General features: G+C 45.9%; 1 protein-coding gene and 1 long non-coding RNA gene across 2 annotated transcripts; both read left to right on the top strand.

The window, feature by feature from the left end:
• Positions 1 to 2,140: 2,140 nt before the first annotated feature.
• On the top strand, positions 2,141 to 6,156 carry LOC310686581 (uncharacterized protein; the record flags this gene model as incomplete). The annotated part of the gene is made up of 2 exons (XM_083460413.1): positions 2,141 to 2,804; positions 5,183 to 6,156. The coding sequence occupies 2 exons, from the start codon at positions 2,141 to 2,143 to the stop codon at positions 6,154 to 6,156; spliced, it is 1,638 nt and encodes a 545-aa protein (XP_083316539.1).
• A 16,320-nt stretch (positions 6,157 to 22,476) lies between these two features.
• Positions 22,477 to 26,073, top strand: LOC310686567. The gene is made up of 3 exons (XR_014515993.1): positions 22,477 to 22,952; positions 25,516 to 25,626; positions 25,705 to 26,073. It is a non-coding gene; the product is annotated as an uncharacterized lncRNA (long non-coding RNA).
• The last annotated feature ends 466 nt before the right edge of the window (positions 26,074 to 26,539 follow it).

A 26,539-nucleotide genomic window follows, 5' to 3' on the forward strand; every position in this document is an offset into this window, starting at 1 on the left:
GACTGTGTGCTTCAAAAGTTGAATACAATGGTACCTTGGGTTAAGAACTTAATTTGTTCCGGAGGTCCGTTCTTAACCTGAGGTACTACTTTAGTTAGTGGGGCTTCCTGCGGCCACCTCGCTGCCGGAACACAATTTCTGTTCTCATTCTGAAGCAAAGTTCTTAACCGGAAGTACTATTTCTGGGTTAGCAGAGTCTAACCTGAAGCGTATGTAACCAGAGGTACCACTGTAATAAATGAAACCAAGTTCTGCCCTTTAAATATGTTCAGTTTATATCATTTCAAGGAGGGAAATTTGCCAACCCCCCATGTGCCAATAGGGAACAGGAGAAATTCAATTTGCATTTTAATGCAGACCTACCTAATTCACACTTCCTGAAATAATACAGGAAAGCGTGTTCTCATTAAAGAGAGAGCACGTGTTGCGGATGGGGCCTGACAAAACATCCTCGGCTGCAGCCAGGCTGTGGCAAGTGTTTGAATTGATTGGTGATTGCTGTTACTGGGGAAAAGGTAATGTTTCCAATTAAGGGGTGGAGTCAAAGGTTATTTATACTGGGTCCACAGCTTGTTCTTGTCTCTTTCGCTGTGGACACCGGATCAGCACCGGAGTGAGATCAGCGAGAGTTGGCTTGTATTATCTTCCCTTATTTACCCCTTTTCTTACTCTCCTTACTTTCCTTAATCTATTGCTATCGTTTTATTCAGTTAGTTTCTTGTTGTCCCTTGCCTTCCCCCCTCTCTTAATTGTTCCCGGGGGAGGGTGCCCTGGGCCATTGGCGGCTTACGGCCCGGTTCGCGGCCGAGCCAGTGCCCGGGCCGGGGGGGGGGAGGACAACCCCGAATTTTGGCAGGCCGCGCTGCGCCGGCCTGCCTCCTGTGAGGCCCGATCCCGCGCCTGCTGCGGGCGCTCAGCACCTCTGCGGGTCGCCTGGGATCGCTGCGGCCTTCTAGCCCGGCGGGGGCTTTCCCTCTCCCCCCCCTCGCCCCCCCCCTCTTTTCCCTCGTCGCTCCCCGGCCTACACGGAAGGCCCTGCGAGGCCGGGGGATCGCCCGGCGGCCCGGCTGGGATCCGGCCTGCCGCTGAGGGGCTAGGGAGGCCCCGATCCGGCGCGCGGCAAGCGCGCGGGGCGGCCGCTTTTTCGGCCGTGCCAGGCCGCGATTCTGGGCCTGCAGCCAGTAGGCCTGCGGGCGTTGGGGTCGCCGCGGCCTTCTGACCCGGCGGGGGGGCTTCCCCCTTCCCCCCCCCACTCCTTGGAGCGGCAACGTGGGGGATCGGCCGGGCGCCCCCCACCTTTTCTCGTCGCCCCCCGGCCTGCACGTGAAGGGCCTGCGAGGCCGGGGGATCGCCCAGCGGCCCGGCTGGGATCCGGCCTGCCGCTAGGGGCTTGGGAGGCTCCGATCCTGCCCGCGGCAAGCGTGCGGGGCGGTCAATTTGCCGGCCCGTGCTAGGCCGTGATTTCTGGCCTAGTAGGCCTGCGGGCGCTGCGATAGCGCCGCGGCTAATCTGGCCTGGCTGGGGGGGGGGGGTTTTCTCGCCTTCCCTCCCCTCTGTTCACCGGGGCCTGTGGTGGTGCTGGTGGGGCGTGTTGGGTGCTGGGACTTACCCTGCGTGGAGAGGCTGCTCCGCAGGTGGTTCTCGGCGGTCCGGGGCCCTGATCAGCCGGTGGCAGGCCTCCGTGGAGGCTGGTGCGTGGGAGGGAGCTTAGACCCTCCATTTTGTGGCAATTTTGGCGGGAGCGCCATTTTGCCTTCGTTCTGGCCACGCAGCGACATCTGGTGGCCAGGCCTGGTAACTGCAGGGTCGCTTGGTTTTGAGCAGCATACTTGGCTCTAGGGCGGCCCCTAGTGGTTGTTGTGATATTGCAGGTGGCTGAAGCTGCTTAAATCGCCTTCTGACTGTGGAGGTGGTATCTAATTCCCTTAAGTGGTCCGAACCACTAGAAGGGTGGTAGCTGGGGCGCCACTTTCCTACTGGTCATAAAAATTTGGTCATAAAAATTTGGATTTTATTTTCATTTTATTTCATTTTCTTGATTTCGACTCTGTCTGGGATTAACCTTAGCTATTAATTTTATTTCTTTTATAATCTGATTTCACAATTTAATTTTAATTTTTTTCTCACATCAGTAGTAGGGATGGCTCCCAAGAAGGCAACAGGGAGGCTTGGTTCCGTCCGATCGGCGAAGCGACCTATACGGGGCCCTTCCCAGGCCTTGCGTTCTCCTGAGCCCAGCCAGCCGCTGCAGCGCCTACAGTCCATGGTAGCTGGATTGGCAAATGACCCGGTCGCTCTGGCACGGGTCGAGGCTGAGGTGGAAGATGTGATGCAGCGCTGCTCTACCCCGTCGGCTTCCTCAGCTAGACCAGCACCTGCGCAGGTTGCTTCCCTGCCAGCATTATCATCTAGTGAAGAGGGAGAATCGTCATCGGCTGGGGTTTTCTTACCTGATACGCAACCGGCCCAGCCTCTGGCCTTACCCATGCTGCAGGTTGCTGCGCCAAGGGGGCGGAGCGTGGCCAGGGGTGGGGCCAGACGGAGGGCATCAACCCGGGCCCGTGCGGGGCGGGTTTCTTCCTCGCAGCCGCGGGGAGCTGGTGGTTCATTACTAGATCTTTCACAGGCTGTCTCTTTCCAGTCAGTTTCAGGTTCTGTGCCATGTGGCGATGTATCTGAGTCATCTGTTGAGGACAGTCTTCCTCCTCCGCCTAGGGCCTCTTCGGGTGGGCATCGCCGTCGCAAGAAAAGCTCTAGGAGGCGCTCCAAGCGGAGGCGAAAGGATACTTCGTCTTCTTCTACAGGTACGTCCTCACAGAGTTCCAGCAGTGATGAGGAAGCTTCCATGAAGCTTTATTGGGGCTTTGGTGAGACTTCGGGGCTTCCAAAATGGGTTTGGGAGCGTAGGGCCAATTCCCACAGGGCAAAGTATGGGGCAATACAGGATTGTCAGGAAGGGGTTCTGGTGCCAGATGTTAAAGTCTCCACCAATTCGGCCAGGGACCTTATCCCTGGTGCTCATCTGTCAGCCAAACTGCGGTCCAGGATTTTGAACGGCCGCTATGTTGATATATTTACTTTAGCCCCTCCGCTTGATGGTCAGGAGCCTTTGGACAAGGGCTACGCCACCCCTAAAAAACGGGCAATTATAGCCAAAGCGGATAGGACTTTCGAACGGTGGTTGGATAGTTTTCAAGTGTTCGCCGGCGTAGTTTCCGCAGCCTATCCCAGGAGGTCCTTACATTTATGGGTCTACTTGTCCATAGTCCGCTCAGCCTTCACAATGGCTGGAGAGACCGCTGCGTTGGCTTATGACCAGAATTTTAGGCGTAGGGCAGCTAAGATCCCCACAGCTCGCTGGGATCGTAAAGACTTGGATGTCTGGACCACCTATGTGGCCCCACGCATTGATAAGAAGGCCCCTGACCAGCAGAAGTTTAAGGCCTTCCCGCAAAGGTCGGGCCGCCGGTTGTTTTGTTGGGATTTTAACAAGGGTATTTGCCAAAGGCAACCCTGCAGGTATTCGCACCTGTGCGAAAATGTTCTGGGAGTCACTCAGCATCTGCATGTACGGGGGTGCGGCGACCCTTTCGAAAAGGGGGGGGCTCTCAGCAGCCCCCGAAGGCCGCTCCCCAGGTGCCAGCTTCTGGAGCTGGAAAATAGTACTCTGTTCTCCTTAGCCTACACCCCGGTGAGGCTTCAGCCGCTTTTGTCCTTGTTGGAATCATACCCGGACAAGGAAGCGGCGTCTTATTTGCGTGATGGGTTCTCTTTAGGGTTCAGGATTCCGGTGGCATCGACCCCTATAGCTGGGAATCCTGTTAACCAGAAATCCGTTAAGGATATGCCAGAGGTGGCGCGGAGGAAAATCAAAAAGGAATTGGACTTGCATCGTATGGCCGGTCCTTTTTTGGCCCCCCCTTTTCCCAATTTGCATGTGTCACCCTTGGGTATAGTCCCCAAGAAAGCTCCGGGGGAATTTCGCCTCATTCATAATCTCTCTCATCCTAGGGGTACGTCAGTAAATGACGTGATTCCCCCGGAGCTTTGTTCGGTGAGATATGCGTCCCTTGATCACGCGATCAAGATGATAAGGAAGTTTGGGCCTGGGGCCCTTCTAGCAAAATGCGACATTGAGTCGGCATTTCGGCTGCTCCCAATCCACCCTGATGATTTCTGGTTGCTAGGCTTCCAGTTCGAGGGAGGATTTTATTTTGATAAGGCCATGCCCATGGGCTGCTCAGTAGCCTGTGCGGCTTTTGAGTGTTTTAGTTCATTCTTGGAGTGGGCACTGCGTAGGAGAACTGGCCTGGGCGGGGTCACTCATTATCTTGATGATTATTTGGTGGCCTCTGCGAGTGATACGGGGGACTGCGTGTTAATGTTGCAGGCTTTTGCTTCCTTGACGGAAGAGCTGGGTGTTCCGTTGGCAGCGGAGAAGACTGAGGGTCCTTCTACGCGGCTTACGTATTTGGGTATCTTGTTGGATACCGTGGCACAAACCTCCAGCTTGCCAGCGGATAAGATAATCACTTTAAAACGTGTCATTGAGGAATTGCTTCCCTTAAAGAAGGTCACCTTGCGACAACTCCAGTCGTTGCTAGGTCATCTGAATTTTGCTTGCAGGGTGGTCGCCCCTGGGCGGCCATTCTGCTCCCGCTTGGCAAAACTTACATCAGGTTTGCGGGCTCCGCAGCATAGGGTGCGTTTGTCTAGTCAGGTGCGTGCTGACCTTGGTATTTGGTTGGAATTCCTAGAGGAATTCAACGGTGTGTCATTGTGGCAGGACATTTTGAACCTCCACAATGATTTCCAGGTGCACTCGGATGCTGCGGGGTCCCTTGGTTTTGGCCTGTTCTGGGACGGTAGATGGTGTGCCGAGCGCTGGCCCCCTGCTTGGCGTAGGGAAGCTATAATTCGGGATTTAACCTTTCTTGAGTTTTTTCCTATTGTAGTGGCTGTGCACTTGTGGGTTGAGAATTTCAAGGACCACCGAGTTTGTTTTTGGTCCGATAACCAGGCGGTGGTGAAGATACTGGCCAAGCAGTCTTCACGTTCTCCTAGGGTATCTGCCCTACTACGGGTTTTTGTTTTGCATTGTTTGCGTTTTAATATCGTATTTTCTGCTCGTTTTGTACCGGGCATATCTAACGAGATTGCTGATGCTCTGTCCCGTTTTCAGATGGAGCGATTCAGGTCCCTGGCGCCAGTGGCTCGAGACCGTCCGGAAATTTTCCCGGATCATCTCTGGAACCTTGGCAGCACTTAGTTTTACAGGGAGTAGCTGCATCTGTTGCCCCCTCTACTTTGAGGTCCTATAAAAAGGCCTGGGCAGATTTTTTATTATTTAATGGACAGACGGTTGCGGGGGATGTTTCCACCCCTCATTCTGCCTCTCAGGTACTTAAGTATTTGGCGCATCTATTCCAGATGCGCCGGGCAGCCAGGACGCTGCGGCTTCATTCTGCAGCAATTTCATTTTTTAGTAGGGCATACTTTAACAGGGACCCGTGCGGGAAGTTTGTGGTACGTAAGGCTTTGGAGGGATGGGGGCGACTCACTCCTTCTCGGCCTGTCCCTAGGCGGCCTATCACTTTTGAGTTGCTGGCACAGATGCGCAAAAAACTGCGTAGCGTCTGTTGGTCCTCATACGAGGCTCGCTTATTTTCTGCAGCCTTCTCACTAGCTTTCTTTGGGGCCCTGAGAGTAGGTGAGGTGGTCCTTGAGCTTAAGCGGGATGGGAGTTCCAGGGGCTTGTTGTTGCAGGATGTGAGCATGTCTCCATCGGAACTGCATGTTAATATCAGAAATTCTAAGACGGATCAGTTGGGTAGGGGAGCCATGATTAGGCTCCCGGCAACAGGGGCTGGTGGACCTTGCCCAGTAAGGGATCTCAGAAAGTACCTTGCCTCCCGTCCTGTGGGTGAAGGGCCCCTGCTTATTCATGAGAATGGGCGCCCGTTAGCGCGGCATCAATTCTCTAAGGTGTTGTGTAAAGCAGTTGCTGCATGTGGCCTTGACGCATCAGAGTTTGCTCCTCATTCCTTCAGGATTGGGGCGGCAACGACGGCTGCCCATTTGGGTTTGTCGGTGAATAGGATAAAAGACATGGGGCGGTGGAGGTCGGATGCGTTCAAGACTTATGTGCGCAGATAATGTGTTTTGGTGTACTTATATTTGTTTTTCACCCTAGGTCTGGTCACTATCCGTATCTGGATAGTAGGGCACAGTATTGTGCATTGGGCCGCTGACAGAGCTCGCCAGTCGGGATTGGGAGCCGGCCTGGGCCTTCCACAGCAAGTGCAAGTGTCCTGGATTTCCAGACGGGGGATGCGTTGGAGGGAATTCTTACCACTGATGCATAGGCGTGTCCTTCGGTTTGGCCCTCCTTCGGCTATTGTGGTACAGCTGGGGGGAAATGATTTGGTGTCCACTCCCTGCTTAGTTTTACGTATGGCTATGTTACAGGACCTTAAGGACTTGGCGGCAATGGTCCCTAATACTAAATTGATTTGGTCGCAGCTGCTTCAACGTCGCATTTGGCGGGGCAGTCCCAGCCCGGCGACCGCCGAACGAGCTAGGAAGCGGATTAATTCCGCAGTGGGCAGTTTGGTGGTGGGCTTGGGAGGATGGGTCATTCCTCACCCTCTTATTTCCTTCAAAGACGCAGCACTGTACAGGGATGATGGTGTTCATCTTTCCACATTGGGGAATGAGGTCTGGTTGGAGGATGTAAGGTTCAGGTTGAGGGTGTGGTTTGGTCTGTGAGTGGTTGGCGGCGAGCGTAAGGGCTCGGGTGGCGGTTAGGCATTGGTTAAATTGGTTGGTGGAGGGGTATGGATTGGCTGTGCCTACCCCTCCAATGCTGCTGCGGCTTGGGAATTCCGTTAAAGGAATTCTGGGGCTTACCATCCCCTTGTCCAAACCCCTGGAATCGGGTGCGGGCCGTGTAAGACCCCAAGGCGCAGGCAGGGAGGAACTGAAGGGTCTGTAACGCAGCTCCAGTTGCCCTGCTTGTTCCTCCACACTGACTTACGCTGGAATCCGGGAGTCAGTGCTATCCCCCAAGGCGGGGGGGGGGGGATAGCTAGTCATAAACCAATGCCTACGCAACCACTCACAAAAATTTGTATGATAATAAAAGTTGTGGCCAAAATTATGCCAAAAAACCTTAAACAAAAATTATGTGTGATGTGTGAGTTATTGGGTTAGGGATGGTTTTGGGGGACCTCAGCACGCAAAGCGTGTTCTCATTAAAGAGAGAGCACGTGTTGCGGATGGGGCCTGACAAAACATCCTCGGCTGCAGCCAGGCTGTGGCAAGTGTTTGAATTGATTGGTGATTGCTGTTACTGGGGAAAAGGTAATGTTTCCAATTAAGGGGTGGAGTCAAAGGTTATTTATACTGGGTCCACAGCTTGTTCTTGTCTCTTTCGCTGTGGACACCGGATCACCCGCCCGCCCTCCCTTGAATGGGGCTGCTGCTTGACCTTGCTATTGCCTGTCATGGGGTCGTCCGCCTTGGTGCGGGGGCCTAGTAGGAATTTTTCCAATTGGCTGATTAGTGTGTGCCTTTTGGGTTTTGCCTACTACGTAGCAAATCGTCACAACTTGTAAGGTTGGCGGTTAGGCATTGGTTAAATTGGTTGGTGGAGGGGTATGGATTGGCTGTGCCTACCCCTCCAATGCTGCTGCGGCTTGGGAATTCCGTTAAAGGAATTCTGGGGCTTACCATCCCCTTGTCCAAACCCCTGGAATCGGGTGCGGGCCGTGTAAGACCCCAAGGCGCAGGCAGGGAGGAACTGAAGGGTCTGTAACGCAGCTCCAGTTGCCCTGCTTGTTCCTCCACACTGACTTACGCTGGAATCCGGGAGTCAGTGCTATCCCCCAAGGCGGGGGGGGGGGATAGCTAGTCATAAACCAATGCCTACGCAACCACTCACAAAAATTTGTATGATAATAAAAGTTGTGGCCAAAATTATGCCAAAAAACCTTAAACAAAAATTATGTGTGATGTGTGAGTTATTGGGTTAGGGATGGTTTTGGGGGACCTCAGCACGCAACTGAACCACAGCTATCCTTTGAAATTCCACTTTTCTGAATTGTGCTATGCAGGTCTCCAACCAAAATAATGTGTACAAAAATGGATATAATGTGTTTTAATGTTGCATTTTACACTGTTGTGACCTACCATGGGACCTTCTGGGGAAGGGCAGGTTATTATTATTATTATTATACACTATGATGAAGAAAATTGCTTACAAAAACATGTATACTGTACAAACTTGCACACAAAAAGTGGCTTATTTGATCATCAGACAATGTGTATTTTATTTGTAAAACCTTTGGGCATGAAATTTACTTCCAAGATACTTCCTTTGAAGAATTCTTTCTCAAACAAATAAATCCTTCCTATTGCAAGTACAGTGATACCTTGGGTTACAGATGCTTCAGGTTACAGACTCCGCTAACCCAGAAATAGTACCTCGGGTTAAGAACTTTACTTCAGGATGAGAACAGAAATTGTGTGGCAGTGGTGTGGTGGCGGCGGGAGGCCCCATTAGCCAAAGTGGTACCTCAGGTTAAGAACAGACCTCCAGAACAAATTAACTTCTTAACCAGAGATACCACTGTAGATCATCTCATTTCAGGTATATGAAATTTCTACCTAGCAAATCTGTTAAACTGTGGTTTTGATGTACAACATAACTAATGCCTTCCATGTAAAAGGTCCCAGGAGTGGCTACTAGTATATCCAATTATGGCAGGGTGGAGGGCCTATTCATTCCGAGGGCCAGATTGCAACTTCCTTAGCCTTCATTGGTGAGTGGGCAAAAAGAGGGTAGGCAAAAAACCAAAGAACCACCAAACCACCATCCAAAAAAAGAAGCAACAAGGGGGGGGGAGCATGTACTTCTATCTCCCCTGCCCATTGTCGCAAACACATATACAGTGGTACCTCAGTTTTCGAGCATCTCGGAAGCTGAAGGTTTCGGTTTTCGAACGTCGAAAACCAGGAAGTAATTGCTCCTGTTTTTGAATGAAGTCAAACGGTTTCTGCTGAGTTTTTTTTCCAATTTTCTCAATGGCCTTGGTTTTCGAATGTTTTGGTCTTCCGTAATGGATTACAGTGGTACCTCAGGTTAAGTACTTAATTTGTTCCGGAGGTCCGTTCTTAACCTGAAGCACCACTTTAGCTAATGGGGCCTCCCACTGCCGCTGTGCTGCCACCGCGCGATTTCTGTTCTCATCCTGAAGCAAAGTTCTTAACCCGAGGTACTATTTTTGGGTTAGCGGAGTCTGTAACCTGAAGCATATGTAACCTGAAACGTATGTAACCCAAGGTACCACTGTATGTTCGAAAACTGAGGTACCATTCTATATCAAACACCATGTACACAGCTCTCTCTGTCTCAGTATTCCCAGCCCTCTTCATTCCAGCACCGGGGGGGGGGGGGGGGGTTGGCTGTAAAGACCTCTCTGCCTACTCTTTGGAGATCTAACGGTGATTGGCAGGTAGGGACGAGTAAATCTGACAATTCTGGTTTATCTCCATTTCTCATTTTTCCAACCCTAAATTCGGCTCTTCACATTTGTGCCATCAGTTTTGTGAAGCTTTTTAAGAAAACAGTCCTCTGCATCAGAATGCACATTCCTTCTAATATTCAATAGCAAAATCAACGGCATGTATGCATCCAGTCCCAAAACTTTCTGGTGGTGGTGCGAAGAATTGTAGCTAGCTGTCTAAATGTGTGTTACTATTGAAACCGTGTAGATAGGAACAATTAGCACCTATTCATGTGAAGCGAGTATTAGACACATACTGAGATCATGGCCCAGATCAGCTTTAGGCCAAATACCACAACATTCTCTTACTCCAGTGGAAATGATTATTCTAAAACTTGGATGCCTAATATGGGGAAAGGTAGCTTTAAAAACATGTGGTGTAAAAGGAATGGCGATGTTTCAAACCGATTTCATTGAGTGTGAAGCTGTGAGAAGATTCTGTTTCTTCATGCATCAGTGCTAGGAGTGCATTTGCAGTGTAGATTCTTTCCACCCTGCCAGGGATTTGACATTTCCAGTTGTTGTTACTTCTTCTGCTTTGTCAAAAGGCGTGAAAGTTACAAGTCTGAAGCTCAGGCGCTTTTTAGCAAATTGCTTTTGGCTTGTAAAACGCACTCGTAAAAAAGCATCTGCAATTTAACCAACAAGAGATTTCCACTCCTTGTTGGCCAAGACTGAACTTTGATGTCAGAAGCTGATCTATTTCACACACAAAAACACCCCACAACACACACCCACACACACCAGTGCTAGCCTCTACACAGGGATTTTTAATTAAGGTTGAGCTTGGGTGGGAGGTTTCAAGGGAGTTGGTCTTGTGTCTTCCCTACCTCATCATGAATTCTCTAATTATGCCTTTGCTGTCTACTCTAGGCATTGTTTCAGTATCTCCTGCCACTCTGCCTGTACCAGTGGCCAGGCCCTCTGCCAACACTGCTGGCTTGGCTAACACCTCTATTACCACTTCCCTGTGGAGATGTGCACCTGTCACCTATGTAAATCTGGCACAGCTAAACAAACATGGTATTACCCTTTCCCCGCTTCCAAATAAAACATTATTGAATAGCAAGTTATATATGAGTACAGACAACTAGGACAGATCCTCCCCCAAGGACCACTTTTCACAACATGCACAACGAATTCTGGTTTTATAATAATAATAGAAATTATGTGTCTATTGCATCATAAAAACATTTTATAAAGAATATCCAGTATAGCTAGATTCTGAAGAATACAGCTAGACTCTGAAGACAAAAAACCTACTGATTTATTGATTTCATATAAGTGCATATGGTGCTGATTTTCTGTTGGGATTTTCCAATTTTGCTATATGATCAACCAAGTCAAACCAAATAGCATGTATTTTTTAAGATTGCCCCCTATATATGCTGGTATATGAGCCAACTCCTAGGGGCCTCACATAGTCTCATTGCTGAGCAACAACATGCAGTAGAGTAGGAGGCCAGCCAGCCAGCCAGCCAGCCAGCCAGCCAGAAGAATCTCTGAGGTGTACTTGCCTGGAAACAGAGTCAGCATCCAAAATCGGGTCCAGTCCTAGGGTCGGGCAAACAGCAATCTGTGTGGGCAGGCAGTCCAGGGGGCTGCTGGAAGCTCTGCTTAAGAAGGCTGAAGCCAGCTGCCTTCTCTTCTGACTCCTTGAAAGCTGATCAGCTGCAGGTGGAGTCACTCTGCCTTCTCTCCCTTCAGGCTGCTGTTCAGCAGGTGAAGCTGGTTCCTGGCTCATGACAAGGCTGAGGGCACTTCAACCCCCCCTTCAAAATAATTGTAGGGGGCCAGGTGCCCCTAAAATTGATGGGACATTGCCATTCAAATGGTGGGTGGGTGCCCTTTATTGTGATTGATTATGCAGGGCAAGGCTTACCTGCCCCTCCATATTTTATTCAAGTTGACTCCGCTGTGCGCTGGCATTACCTTTCATATGGCAGCTGTTTTATGTAACATGCTTATATGTGCATGAGGAGGGTGCAACAGCCATGCTACTTGGGACTGGTGTAGCTCCCTCAGCGGGGGGGGGGGGTCAGCGGGTATGGTGGGCTCCATTTGTTCTTCGTCCCTTGCCCCACCCCCACGCTCCACCACTGGATACAAATAAATTTCCTTATACTGGGTTTTTAGAAAGAAAGAAAGTCTTTAAAGAGATAACAACAACAACTATTTATTTATTTATTTCTACCACGCCCATCCACTGGAAGGACAGATCCTGAAGCTGAGGCTCCAATACTTTGGCCACCTCATGAGAAGAGAAGACTCTCTGAAAAAGACCCTGATGTTGGGAAAGATGGGGGGCACAAGGAGAAGGGGACGACAGAGGATGAGATGGTTGGACAGTGTTCTCAATGCTACTAACATGAGTTTGACCAAGCTGAGGGAGGCAGTGGAAGACAGGAGTGCCTGGTGTGCTCTGGTCCATGGGGTCACGAAGAATCAGACATGACTAAATGTCTAAACAACATTTAGACCCCCCATCTGGGTGGCTTTCCCCAGCCACCCTGGCCAGCTTTCAACAGAACATTAAAAACAGAATAAAACTTCAGACATTAAAAACTTCCCTAAACAGGGCTGCCTTCAGATGTCTTCTAAAAGTTGGATAGTTGTTTGTTTCCCAATAGTACAGTGGTACCTCCAGTTGCAGACGGGATCCATTCAGGAGCTCCAGTCGGATCCCGAGGTTTCCGCAACCGAAGGGACCACTTCTGCGCATGCGTGTGGCACGGAAGAGTGCTTCTGTGCATGTGCACACAGTGAAACACTTCCAGGCTTGCCACTCGTAACCCGAAGTTTACGTTACCCGAGGGTAAGGTAAGCTGAGGTGCTACTGTAGCCCCAATTTAAATATGGATTTGATTGCATTCCCAATTCAAATATGGATTTGAGAACATGATTGGGGGCTGATGAAAATGGACATTTTCTTTGTTTCTTTGAGCTAAGTCAATTCACAAACTGTTTAGATTTTGTGTTGTCAAATGACTCACCTTGTGTTGATAGTCCAGATGGGCAGCTCAATCCTAAATCTGCTTAGTCAGTAGTACATCCCAGCTGTGTTCAATGGGGTTTACTCTCCATCAAGAGTGGTCAGGACCACATCTTAATTCAGTCTTGCATCTGAATTGCCTGTAGTGACAAATGAACGGGAGAGATGGGAACTTCAGTCATGTGAAAGCCTTTTTAGAAATCCATGCATGAATCATTGGAGAAATGATTCAGTGACCATAGGGACAGAGGACAGGGGGAATTTTAATGGGGCACAACTGGAAAGCACAGAATATGTACTTAGTGATTTTTCAAGTGTATCCAGCCTCATTGTAAATGCCTGAGCTGTGAGGAGCAAATCAAAGAGTAGCCAAACAAATGTCACACTGATGAAAATGCTGGGTGCCTTCTTCTATGACTAGAATTTGGGGACAAAAGGGATCACTGAATTATCTGAAAATAAATAAATGAGTAATCTAATGCTTATAATAAAGGGGACATGATAACTATTTCAAAAATAGCAGTCACAGTAGAAAACAGGAATCCCTGAAATCAGAAGCTTCTGCAGCTGGAACGCATTATGAAAATGCAACATATTTCTCAGATTTTCAGGCCCAATTTAGTCAAGGTTGGTTGGCAAGGGGTTGGCACATTTTGAAATGTTTAGTTTCATACATGTTGGTGGATGTGGAACTCAGAAAACAGGGGCAACAGCAGCACACACTCCCAATGAACCTACTTAAGAAATATCTCACACCATGTGGAGAAACAAGTTGGGTCAGCCATTACAGGAACCAATGGTTGAATGAGAATCATACTTGCCCTCTCCAGCCTTGGTTGTTACCAGGAAATTTGAAGGTCCCATGGGCATAGCCAGAAGGTCACATGGGCATAGGCGGGGGGGGGGGGAATCTGCTCCCTTATCAAGTAAAACAATAGAAATACTTAACTAACTGACCAATCATGTCAGTCCTGCCCCCCCCATCAAGTCCTGCCTCCCCTAACAAAAATGCTCATGGAAGGTCACCCTCACATCCATCATTTACCAGCTGCTTTTCACCCCTTCAGATATCCTCTGCTTTGTTGCTATTTCTCTTTCCCCTCTATTCTTCACCTTTTCTGTTTTCTTACCACAGTGGCCACATGAAGCCATGTTCTCAAAAGACAACAATGTACATTCACATGCCATAGTTCTATCTACACCATGGATGTGCAAATCAGGGGTCCACAGACCAGTGGCGGGTTGGCCAGAGCCAAAAGTGACTGGACTAACAGGGTGGTATATAAGTCTAATAAATAAAAATATATAAATAATAAATAAAATGTGATGTTTGCAATTGTGCAGTAGATTACATTCCACCCATGAAAGTCACACACCCCTCCATCCAGTCAAGAAAGAGGCATTGTCACAGTTCAATAATACATTCCTACCAGGCAAAAACACTTAAGTAGTACATGGAAGTGGACCGATGTGTTTTCTGGCCTGATAGGAGTCTTGAGGGTCAGACAGAAATTCTTGGAGCGTCATGGGCTTCCTACCACTGGTGTAGACTCCAGAAAACAGTGTTTGGGCTTCCTCATTGTTAGGGATGGGGTGGGAGAGAGAAATTTGATTCAGCGCAAGAAGGAAGTGAAGCATATGACAGGTGTAGTTCCTAGTATTCCAGGCTTGAGCAGGTGGTTGTTAAGGGAAAGCTTTACTCCTATATAAGAAATAAAAGAGTACAACCATATAAAACCAGAGTCTGGTGTTGATTATCCCTGCCTGAATTTCAGATTATGCTACGCATGGTCCCCACCTCTCCATAATCACAATGTTCCATATCCAATGAAGGATTGGCTAGAAATTGAAATAATGAAATAAATAATAAAATAAACACATGCAATCATTATTTTTTTATTGCCCCCCCATTGCCTCAGGCAAACATCACATTTAATATAATCACATTTAAACTGCCAAACTTCTTTTCATATTTTCCATTTTAGGAGGCATTTTCTCTCACTTTACTTCTCATTGTTAAAATCTGTCTTCTCCAAGTCAGCTACAATATAATTTAACCGCTTGGTTTGATTTAACTGTTGTATGTTTACCTATTAGGATTAAAATAGGCAAAAATCCTATTACTGTTAATGAAGTCCTCTCCTGAAACAAAAGTAAACATTCTGCCTGTTAAGCCATGCAGTCATTGGTTAGCACTGAAAGGTAATTTAGGATCTATGATGACAGATGTGCTGTACCATGAACTCTTATTGACCTCGCAATAGTGTGTGCAGTGGCTACAGGCTTGGGCCAGATTCTCTGCTCTGTCCTTTTACGATCCTTAGCTTACAAAGCCTTGCCTGGTTCAGCCAGGGGCTATTGAACTACCGAATTTACTGTCTCCGTGTGAAATTATACGGCGCACTGCAGTACTGTATTTTGTTTCTGACATGTTTATGGGATAGCAATCTTTTGAGTGTGATTGGAGTTATATCCTTAGGTAAGTCTGAAGCTGTTGCCATACCCAGCTTTATTATTAAATCTAAATCTACACCCAGTGCTGCTCTGCCTGTGATGTACACACACACACACACACACAGAGAGAGAGAGAGAGAGAGAGAGAGAGAGAGAGCGCTTCCAAGTCCTCAAAAGTCCTTCTGCAGTTGATCTTAAAATCACACACAAGTACGCAGAGAGGGAGAATCTGTTCACAGGGCTGTATCCAACGGTGCCCTACCCACTGACAGGAGGTTCTTTGATGCAGCAAAGGCTTTTATCAGTGAGATGGGGGAAGGAAGCAGTTTTTGTTAGCAGCTATGCCCCCCTCCCCAAACCTCGATCTCCCAAACCTGTTGCAGAGAGTCAAAGACCCTCCAGAATAGTATGGGAGGTGGCTCAGAGGATTAAAGAGGGAAGGGGGAATCGGCACCCCCCCCCCTGCTTCCCTGTTCAGCTGATGGAACATTCCATTGGATCAAAGAGCCTTTCATAGAAGGTGGCTGCTCATTTGAGATTCACCTAAATTGAGACTGAGATGGCTTTTTCCCACCACCTTCTCAATTACTGTGCCCGGCAATGGGATCTCGGATGAGGGTAAACAGTTGGCATGTGACATGCCTCCTGAGAAGATGCAGATAGACCTGCATGTTCTACAGATTGTGATATTTTGGGGGGGGGGGGGGGCGATGAAAAAAGTGATGGCAAATTTATACGAAATATAATAAATAGTGTACATCCTCTAAGCTCTCCCTGCAAACTTGTGCGAACCAATCTATATGAATGCTCAATAAATTGGTTGTCTCAGCCTTCCCACCCTTCAAGTCCAAATACATCTCTTTAAAGAACATGGTTTCTCCCAAAGAATCTTGGGAACAGGCATTTTCTTCCCATGGAACTACAGTTCTCCTTTGCCAATATGTTGTTCATTTTCTTTTCATTTATTAGACTTATTAGTCGCTTGTCACCCAAAGGTCTCCAAGAGACTCCAAGAGCAAAAAAGATATATACCACATAATACCTGAGAGAAAATAGTGGGGGAATCTTATAATACTTCATATAACATAATATCCATTAAAAATACTCAAATAATAAACACTAAACATTAAAAATACTCAAATGATAAACAAAGCAATAATCAGACCCATTAATTAACAAATAAACAAAAGCTCAACCTCCCCCTAGTCCAAAAATCATTCACACCAAACCAACATTTCTCTCCCCCCCACCATTAGACCTCTGGCCAATAAGAGGGGCCAGAGGTGGTCCTCATTAGCCCCAGGGCAATTGTCATTTGTAGCTGAGTCTTATTTGTAGCTGGACAGCTACAAATAAGACTCAGCTACAAATGACAATTGCCCTGGGCCCCATGTCCACAGCCAGCTGTTTCTTCTTTGGCTGATTGACAGGGCCAAGGTGGTCTCCCCCTTGCAGTTGGTTTCTCCTGCCTGCAGCTTCCCAGTGGACCTTGGTCCCTCGGCTGATGACAGAAGCTGTCCTCTCTCCCGTTCCAGGAAAACTGAAGTATGGAAAGGTGTCATGGCATGGACTATTCCCCTGTGACCTTGGATTTGGTTTGGTCCTGCTTGTGGAAAGAGCCCCAATAGAGAATTTTCCTGACCCATCAAAAATCGTGGTTAGCAGCAGGGATCCTTACTGCAGGGCATGGCAATGAAAACAGTTTCAAACCAGGTTATATTTATAATGTGGAAGTAGCTTTAGGACACTGCTGTATTACAAAGGTCATATGATTCATCCCTGAGTGAATCCAGATGCCAGTCTCAAGCTGCTGGAGGTTATAGGGGATTAGAGAAATTCATGGAGAATTAGGCTATCAAAGACTACTAGTCATGAAAGCTTTATATATATATATATATGAGAGATGGAGGAGAATTTCATCCAGTCTGCATTTTTAAGAAAACTCAACTAATTTGCACCTCCCAGGCTACTACTACACTGATCAGAATGTAATTATCTGCCGGACAGTGCACTTTCCTGAATTTTGGCACCCAGTACTTGGCTCAAAAAGAATTCCAAAATGGGTCATAAAATGTGCATATTAAGATCGTTTCTGTATTTTAAGTTTAAATATAGTTAGAAATTAATCAACTGAGATACCCAGTCAGGTTGGCAGCATACAATTAATAAAATTATTGTTGTGTTGTTTTTATACATATTTCATGATAAAATAATATTTAAGTTCAAATTTTCAGACACATTCTTTTTAAAATGCAGATTCAGAAGGACATGGGATAGAATGGGCTTTGGAATGGATTCATTAAAACATTAGCATATCATACTTTCAGGTTCAGAGTCAACATGTCTCTTTGAGCCTTTTCAGACTGGTGGTTTTCTTGCAGGTGTTTTCTGCAACGTATCATTATAATAACGCATTGGTGGAGATTATATACTGGGCTGCTCACATGTCATTCTGCTTTATTAGCTCTGTGCTGCTTCCCCAGTGCTATCCTATTTTTGCCACATGGAGGGTCGCTTTTGTGCTATATTACACCAAAAAGCAGGGCAAGCGTTCTTCCACTGGAAAATGTGTGGCTGGAAAATTTATAGGATTTCAGCAGGGAACCACAGGACATGCACCAACTGGAAATGAAGCTGTATGGCCGCCCCAAAACTCTTGTAGGCGCAGGCAGGAATGAAAGCAGTGATGCATATAACTGCCCCAATGCCATCATGAGCACAAATAATCATGAATGCATGACAAAGGCCATGCTGTGGAGCCCAAGTCAACTTGTGGACTTCCTGTGGGCAAAGAGAAAATGAACTTGTAATGGTCTAGATTTGAAGACTGAAAAAATATTGGCTAATAGAAAATAGAACAGCTGAATGTTAATGGATGAACACTACATTTAGATGCAGGACAGAGAACCAGAAGTCTTTAAATCTTTTTCATTTTCTTTCCTCCCACCTCTCTCTCCTTTCTTCCCCCCTTTCTTTCTGCTTTTCCCTTTTCTCTCTCTCCTCCCCCATTCATTTTTAGATTAGAATTTAGAGGTATTTCTTTTACTTTGGTGTATTTTAAATATATACTTTGTATTGGCTATGAACTTTTGTATATCTTTGGGCAAGTATAAATAAATATAGATATTAACAGAAAAAGAAAAACAAACAGGATGCTGAACTAGATGGACATGACTCAGCGGGGCTCTTTTTCTGTACGTAGCAGAATTTCTTTACATTAATGTAAGCCTATATTCCCATTCCTAAAAGAGCAATCGACCCCAGTGCTAGCTCCTGAGAGAATTGAACAGGTTGACCAGGAAATCCAGAAAAGTTGCTTGACTCAATGATTGTTGCAGAGTCTGGGAAAGGAGCTTGTGCCAGCGTGAATGGGCTTCTTGTTGAGCTTTACTCAAAATGAAAACAATTGTTTAATGACTCCCACACCCCACTTTGTGCCCAGATGATAATTCTGTTTCATCTATCAAGTGTTCTCACAAGATACAAATTTCAGGAGTAAATCTTGGGATGAGGTTTATTATGAAGCCACTCACATTCCATTTTAGTAATCCTGTCTGCTTCTAAGACAGATTTCAGAGACGTATTCGTGTTCTGCTGGATAGCTTTAATGGGATTACCTTTAAGGCTGTTCTAATAAGTGGTGTTATTAAGTTGTCTGGCTCACACTGAGTCTTATACATAACCACTGGAGTTTCCCTTCTTTTCTCCTGGTTTTGTTACAAATTGGAATTAGCGTCTATCTGGTGTAGGGTTTCGTGTTTTAAAGAGGATTGAATCTTTCAGTTAAATCCCCCTCACTTTTTAAAAAAAATTCTGCTGATCTTGGAAAATCCCATTCTCTCAGTCTACAGAATATGCCTAGAACTGGATTAGAGAAACCGTTTAGGAAATATCCACCAGGGATTCTGGTATCAGGCCTCCTATAGAAGAAGGAAGTACACAAACACATGCACATAACTTTGTAGCAAGTATTTTTGAAAAGCATCCAGTCTGGAACAGAGTGACAGCGAAATTGTCTCTTTCAATAGCAGTATTTTTAAACACTGTAGATCAGGACTGGGCTGAAAGTAGACTAGGATCTACTGGTTGATATCTGGCTTCCATTTGTTTGACAATATTGGAAGATTCTGTTTTCCCCTAAAAAAAAAAAATAGGTTGCTGAAAAAGAAGGCTTGAGTGCAAAAGGACTTGTGAGCCTGGTTCTGGTACTGATAACAAATTCCTGTGCTGACCGTCTGCTCAGAGGTACACTGCTCATTACTTCTTTGTGTATTTCTGTATATGTATTCCATGGTTTTGTACCTGGTTCTGCCTGTGGATCTCATGATTCTAGTTTCTTTTTACAAAAACTACTTGGTAGAACTGTCCAATTGCAACATCTTTTTAGGATGTGTTAGCACGGGATTGGGGAACTTTTTTTTGGCTTCGCCCTGTAGGCCAACTTTGACAGGTAGGTGGGAAAACTCACCTTTCAAGTGCATTACATCATCATGACTCAACAGGATTGGCAGGTTGGTTGTCCCACCTGCGCAGGGCTCCCAAGTGACCAACAGCTGGCTGGTGGTTGCAATTTTTACTGTGACTGCCTGCAAACTTGTGCATTCCCTCATAGCCTTGGTTTGGCTAGTGGACTGCTCAATGCATTCTGAAATACTGAATACATTTACTTGAAGAATGGCCCATAGGTTTTAATGTAACTTACTGGAAATAAATCATGCTCAGGTTTGAAGCCCAGTGTCTCCTTCCTTTCTGAGGCATGTTGCTGGGGAAATTACTGTTTTGGTTGTCTGCATTCAGTCATCTCTGGGGCCTTGGGAAAATATTCCTTTTGTTTCTTGATCTGTCACGAACCTCAGAAAGAAGAGGTTTGATTCTTAAAAGACTAAACTGTGGATGTATAATTTAGCCCAGGATCCTATATATGCTTCTCTTGCAAGAGTCTGGAGTATTCTGTTTCTGGATGGGTGGCAGCTGCTGCAAAGAGGCTTTGTTTTAATAGCTACAATTTATATGCCAGTGACAATGGGGGCTTCCCCCCAGGTCCTAGCTGAAAGTGTGTGTGTGTGTGTGTGTGCGTGTGTGTGTGTAAATCCCCTTTCCAGTCACACTGGGAGAATCAAGAGACAAGCCTTGCTTCTGCAGCACTGATAAGGATCACCAACCCCATGCCTTATTTTTCCTTTAATTTTCTATTAATCTATTTATACTTAATTCCTTATGACATTTCTACTAAAGCCATATAACTTCATTCCAACATTTTTCTAACATTCCCTAATTTTACAATATTTCTATAAATAGTCTTTAAACTTTTTCCAATCTTCTTCCACCGACTCTTCTCCCTGGTCTCGGATCTTGCCAGTCATTTCCGCCAATTCCATATAGTCCATCAACTTCGTCTGCCATTGTCCAACACTTCAGTGTTTTCAAGAAGCAGCCATTCTCTCAACCAGCAAAAAGCAGACGGTTCACAACGAAATTTAAAGGTCTGGCAGGGCAGGTCCACCTCTTTCTTTGGCATCCATCAATATCTTAAGTTTTACTCGAGGCTTCCTGCCCTGCCAAACAACTCTAAAAACATCCCTCTGCCACCTCCTGAAACAATCCATCCCATCCAAAGCTTGCAATGTTTGAAACAAAAGCAACATCCCCAGCAACACAGCAGCCCTCGTCCCCACCACAGTAACTCGGCCCAACAGTAACAACTTCTGATTTGTCCATATTTCCAAAACCCCCTTCTCTTCAATCCAACATCCTTCACAGTTATCCTTAAACAGATTCACATTTTTGGTGGTCATACTAACCCCCAAATACCTCTCTTTCTCAACCGATGTTAGTCCTGTCGCCTCCTGAAACTCTGTCAAGCTTTCCTTTTCCAGTTCAGATAGGGCTCTGGTCCTCAAATTCATCTGTTCTTCTTTAAGTTCAATCATAACGAATGTCAGCTTATGTTCATCAGGTTGTCTTTGTATGGATGGGACTCTCCTCTCCAGTTGTATTGCTTCAGATTCAGCAGCAAGGGTTTTTCCCCTGACTTCCTCTGCAGTTTGCCGTATCAGAGTAGATTCCTGTGTCAGTTTCTGGGTGGTTTCTGAATTGGTATTCACCTTTTGTCCCAAGTTATTTAAACTTTCTATGATTAAGTCAATTTCAATATTTGCAGCATCCATTTTCACATTTATCACGTCTGTTTTCTTGTGAAGTTGTTCCAGCGAATCGTTTATTTTCAGTAATGCAGCCACTAAGGCCTCTTCTGTCGACATCCCGTCTGTTTTTTCCTTTCCGTTTGCCATAACACTTAAGAGATTCAAGGTCAATTCCAAAGTCTCACACTTTTTTATCTTGCAGCTGGAAATTCCCCTAGCCCTGCTCCTGTAAAGTAACCAATTTCAAAAGCTTCCACTAGGGGAAAACAGTTTCTATTTGTATTGGTCAGTATGTCCTCTTTTAAACACAGTTTCAATAATCCAAAGTTAGTTTCAATTTTCAGTTACTTTCCTCCTTTTTTTTTGAAAACAACTGGAGACAGTAGAAACAATGTATTCTCTTGTTTAGCTACCTGTCAATGAACGTTCTAAACGCTGTCCAAAAAACATCAATCCTGCTAGCAGCCCGTTTCCAGGGTCAGAGCGGCGGTATTTTAACTCTCTTAACTCTCTCCTACAGGCATATTCAGTCCACCACTTCCCCCCCCCTTCTCCTGTCTCCAAAAGGGGGGGGGTTAGTTCTTTACCGATGGAAATTTAGTCTTTTACAAAAGGCTTTCCAAGACTTTAGCTTGCAGCCTCCTTGCTTCAGTTTATCTACAAAAGGGGGAGGTGGACTTCCTGTATTGAACCTCCCCGTTTCGATGCCAGATTAAATGTTTAAAAATCCAATTCTTCCCAGTTCAGCTCTACTCATGGGTAATTACTTTAGAGTCAAATTGTCCACAGGAAAAAGTCAGTGCTCTCCGACAACAGCTATGCGGCTTCGCTCCGTGGAAGAAGCAGACGATTCGAAGCACCGTGCCACTCACCCCACATTGCTCCGGATCCCCGAAACCGGGTTTCCCCGCAAGTAGGGGAGGCGCAAAAGGTGCCCGCCGAATCCCACGTTCACAGGCTTCTCCCGCCTATGATTTTTATGGGTCTCCGCCTTCGCCGTGGCGGTACAGACCCAAATTCCCACGGGGCAAATTCCTCCCGATCAGAGGAATTCAGCCATTGCCGGAGGCACCAACCCGGAAGTCCCCGAGGTTCCGCCATCTTGAGAGCGGCTGGGATGGAACCTAGTAAACATCTAGTTTGGTCCTTATTTTGATTTGCCACACTGAATGAAAACTCTGCCCCCACCACCACCACTGGAGTCATTGGGAAAGCAAAGGAAAGAGTCATAAGGAAACATTTGTGGGTTTCATTTTCCAAGTGGAAAAGAAAAGATGAAATGTAAGAGTGACAATAAAAAAAGTAAATAACTATTGGCTGCTTAGATTCCCAGATTTGTTTGCTGCCCCAGTCTCTTCCTGCAAGTTGGCTGTCAGCTGCTATTCATCTTTCCTACCTTCCAAATAGGTTTTTTTTTTACAGTGCTTTTCTAAATGTCGCCTTATGAAGTCACATTTTTGTTTGTAGAAGGAGTTGGTGGGTGACTGACAACGAGTGCCACCATCAGCCGACTGCCTCTCCTAAGCAGCCCCTGTTGAAGCAAAGAAAGCTGCATGGGAACCATGCCCGACAGGACCGTGCACATTTGTGCTGTGGAGATGGATGGCAGCCTATAGATGTGTAATTGCTTGCCTTGCTCAAATGAAGATGAAAAAGACTCGCCTCTTCCAGTTGGTTATTGATCCTCAGAATTGCTGAAATGACGGCGACAAATGTTTCCCAGCGACAGCCTCTGATCAGCCCTGTGGTGATTTTCTTGGACCTCCGTGGCTCACTTCCTTTCAGAGTAAACAGCAGGTATGATCAATGTTTCTGCCATTCATTTCAAGCTGTCCCTGTGACTTATCACAAAGACGTTCCAATTAATGTAGGCTCTCCCAGCTGAATCTCTTAGCTTGGGCAATTTTGAAACCCTCTTCAAACTTTTCCCATTCTGTTCCCCCCACAACTAGCTCACATTCCTAATCTTCATGTGGTGCCTATTAAGAGAGCCTAAATATAGAATGTAAAATCTCTGTATATTTCAAGTTATCTGCAACCCACAAGGGTGGGGGGGGGGGGTAGAATTAAACAAGAGAGTAGTAGGCAACCGGCCAGCAATAACAGGGCTTTAACTAGCATATGAAGTATTTATAGAACACATAAGGAACAAAGGAAATGCAGTATTTCCACCAGGGAAAGCTTCTCTCGAGGTTTCAGTACTTTTGTCCTGTCCTTTAGCCTTGTTTTGAACAAGTGTGCCAGCACTGGAGTTCAGGCAATTCATAGTTTCATTTATGAAAAAAAAATTAAAAACACAGGAACCAAAGTGAATTAAATTATCATATCAAAGCTGCAGGCGGTCCTGCTTGCTTGGGAGCATGGCCACTGAATTCAGTGGGGCTTATTTCCGAGTAAATGCATATAGGCTTGTGCTGTAAAAGTACCAAGATAATCTGACAGATGCTCATTCATAAGTTGCTCAATGAACAATACGGAAGTTATTTAGCAGATTGGCTCATGAATGAAATCAAATGATCCTGAGGGAACATGCAAAACATTAAGAAGACAAAAAGCCCTGCAGGATCAGTCCAAAGACCCAGCTAGCCAAGCAGTCTCTTCTCACAGTGGCCAGCCAGAGGTCTATGGGAAGCCCACAAAAACTGAGCATAAAAATCTCATTTTAATGCATGAGGGGTGTATATTTGTACACATGGCAACAAAACCAACAATAGGGAAACAACAGCCTGAGAAGGGATGGGCATATTTTTGTCTGCTAATTGGGCACGCATTTTCCATGGAAAGCAGATGCATGACCCAACAGTGTGCATTTGTTTAAATAACTTATAATAATTCATTGCCTTTCAGCCATGCTTCCAAAGAGATTTAAATAGCAGAAATGCTTCTGGTTGATCTAAAGTTGCAGAAACCAACCATCCCCCCTGGGTTTTTTTATCTATGTAGGGAGGGAGTAGCCAAAGAGAAAAAGAATATGGAACAGCTCTGAATCTATAAACACATTCATATGTCAAGCGCTGTGGGCCCATGCTGGGATAAGGTGGCTTTCTCTAGCACCACCCTCGATGTCCACCTGCAGGGAAAAGCCTACATGTAGAGATCTGTATGTGAGCTACAACCCATGTGGAAAGCACACACACATATAGCGTTCTGGGTGCATAAACTTTCCCCTGCAGATGTTCATGCTTAACGATGGGGGCCAAGACCAAGGGACAGTGCACATAGGGATGGGAACAGCACTGTGACCCTGGACCCACCCCTGTCTATATATAAGAGTATAATAAGAGCCCTATCTAGTCCAGCATCTCATGGGAAGCCCATAAACAGGACATGAACACAGTAGTTCTCATGATCCCCACAAACTGATATTCAGAGGGATACTGGATACTGGAGGCAATATACCCATCACACAAACTATACTCAGAACATTCATGGTATGAAAAGTTAGAGGATTTGTTGGGAATCTGAAGTAAGATAGCAAAGTTTGCCCCCAGTTCCAGTCTCCTACAGAGGCAGCTTAAGGTCCAAAATGGTTTACTGCTGTAGAAGATAAGGCTTCAGTAATACAGTTCTGGATGTTGATATATGCATGCAGCTTGAAGGCTTTAGACTTTGGCAGATATGTACATGCAAGTACTAAGTATTTCTGTTGCTCCAGCAGTTCAAGTTGTAATGGAGACTCTGACTCACTTCTCAAAACTGACCCCGACACAGAGAGGAGCAGACCCCAGACCAAATGAGCTGACATGCCTTAATCACTTATATAGACGGCACTGGGCCATTGTCATAGCAACTGGCTTGGCTGACCTTGCACCGGTTGGCTTATCTCATACATGGGGTGATTTGTATTCATGATGGAAATCAACCCCTTCCTCCATGTCCTACGGGGTCTGTACTTACTGTAAACAAAGCAGTATGACCACTTCAAAACTGTTACTAAGCACAAGTGATCTTGAAAGTGGGATCCTATTTAACTGCCATGCTAACACCATGAGCACACATCATGATGATGGCTCGATAAAAAAGATGTATGGAAGCACTCTGCAGGAGGGGGCAATGCACTGGAAGCACAAGAATATTTACAAGGAGAAGCAAGAACAAAGATAACTCTCAACTTATGGATTCCAGTCCTTGCAAAGTTCCCATTTGGGTTCATATGCCAGTCATCCAATGCGTATCGGAACAAAGCTCTCTTCCTTTTTCATTTTGGTACCCTTTGGGGATGAAATGGGGAATTATGCGTGGAATGATAAGTAACTCTCTGCACATTCCATATTGGCTGAGCTTCCCAAGTTAAATAAAAATGTTAAAAACCTCTTTCTTTCTGATTTCACAGTTGCTTAGCTTTACCATTTATTTCTAGGTATTAAAATCTGTGCCTGTTCCTTTGGCTCCGCTGGACTGAGGAAACAATGGGACCAAAAGGCAATACTTAAAGACTACTGAGCGTGTAGAGGAAACCCAAGCGACACAGGTCAGTAGCTTTTAGCTGAGGATCTTTCTGTACTCCGAACCTCGTACAAATCAATAAAAGATCCTTGTTTCATTCTAGCTGTTCCATGAAGAAGAAAAGAGAAGAGAAGAGAAGAGAAGGTTGTACTCTATACATTGCTACTTCTAATAGGTAACTGACCTCTATTGTTAACTTTGAAAGCTATAAAATAAAGGGACCCTTAGAGATTCTTCAGAGGCTAAACATAGACTTTTAGAGCTGGAAGGGACCTGAAAGTGGGGTGGGGGTGATGCCCACAACGATTTCTACTGTGTGCAGATGTGCCCATGGCCCCCAAAATGTTAGTGACCCTTGTCCTACAGCATGCATTATTATTATCTACTTTATTTATTTTAATTATTTCTATGCCATCTTTCATGTAAACATCACAAGGCGGTTTACAAAAATACACTAAAATGTCATTAAACCTTACAGAACAAATAAAAGAGCGAACAACATTGTACATTCCTGATTATTTGGGCTCATGGTAGTATTGGGCGGTTACACACAATCTCGATTTTAATACTGTTTGTACCCACTGAAGTTTTGGGGTTAGACGTACTGTTTCCTTTCCCATTGGGGCATGTCCCATAATGTCTGGCTGGAATCCTGCAACTTTTTGCAAATATTCCAGTTCATTGTTTGTCCCACTTTGGTTGTGTTGTAGCCCATCCAGACACCAATAATGTGATGACATTGGGGGTGCATTGCCAAACAACTATTAAAGCAGAATGGTGTGTGGATGGTCCAGTCAAAATCCATCATTAATGTACTGTATGATTGTTACATCAATAACATGTTGCAGAATACACAAAAAACAAAAACCCAATCTGGAGGTCCCTAAGTTATTATGGTCAAGTAGTATTGATCAGCAGCGAAGACCTAAGAGAATAAA

Source organism: Podarcis liolepis (assembly GCF_965112155.1).
Source record: "Podarcis liolepis genome assembly, chromosome: 9".
NCBI lineage: Eukaryota > Metazoa > Chordata > Lepidosauria > Squamata > Lacertidae > Podarcis > Podarcis liolepis.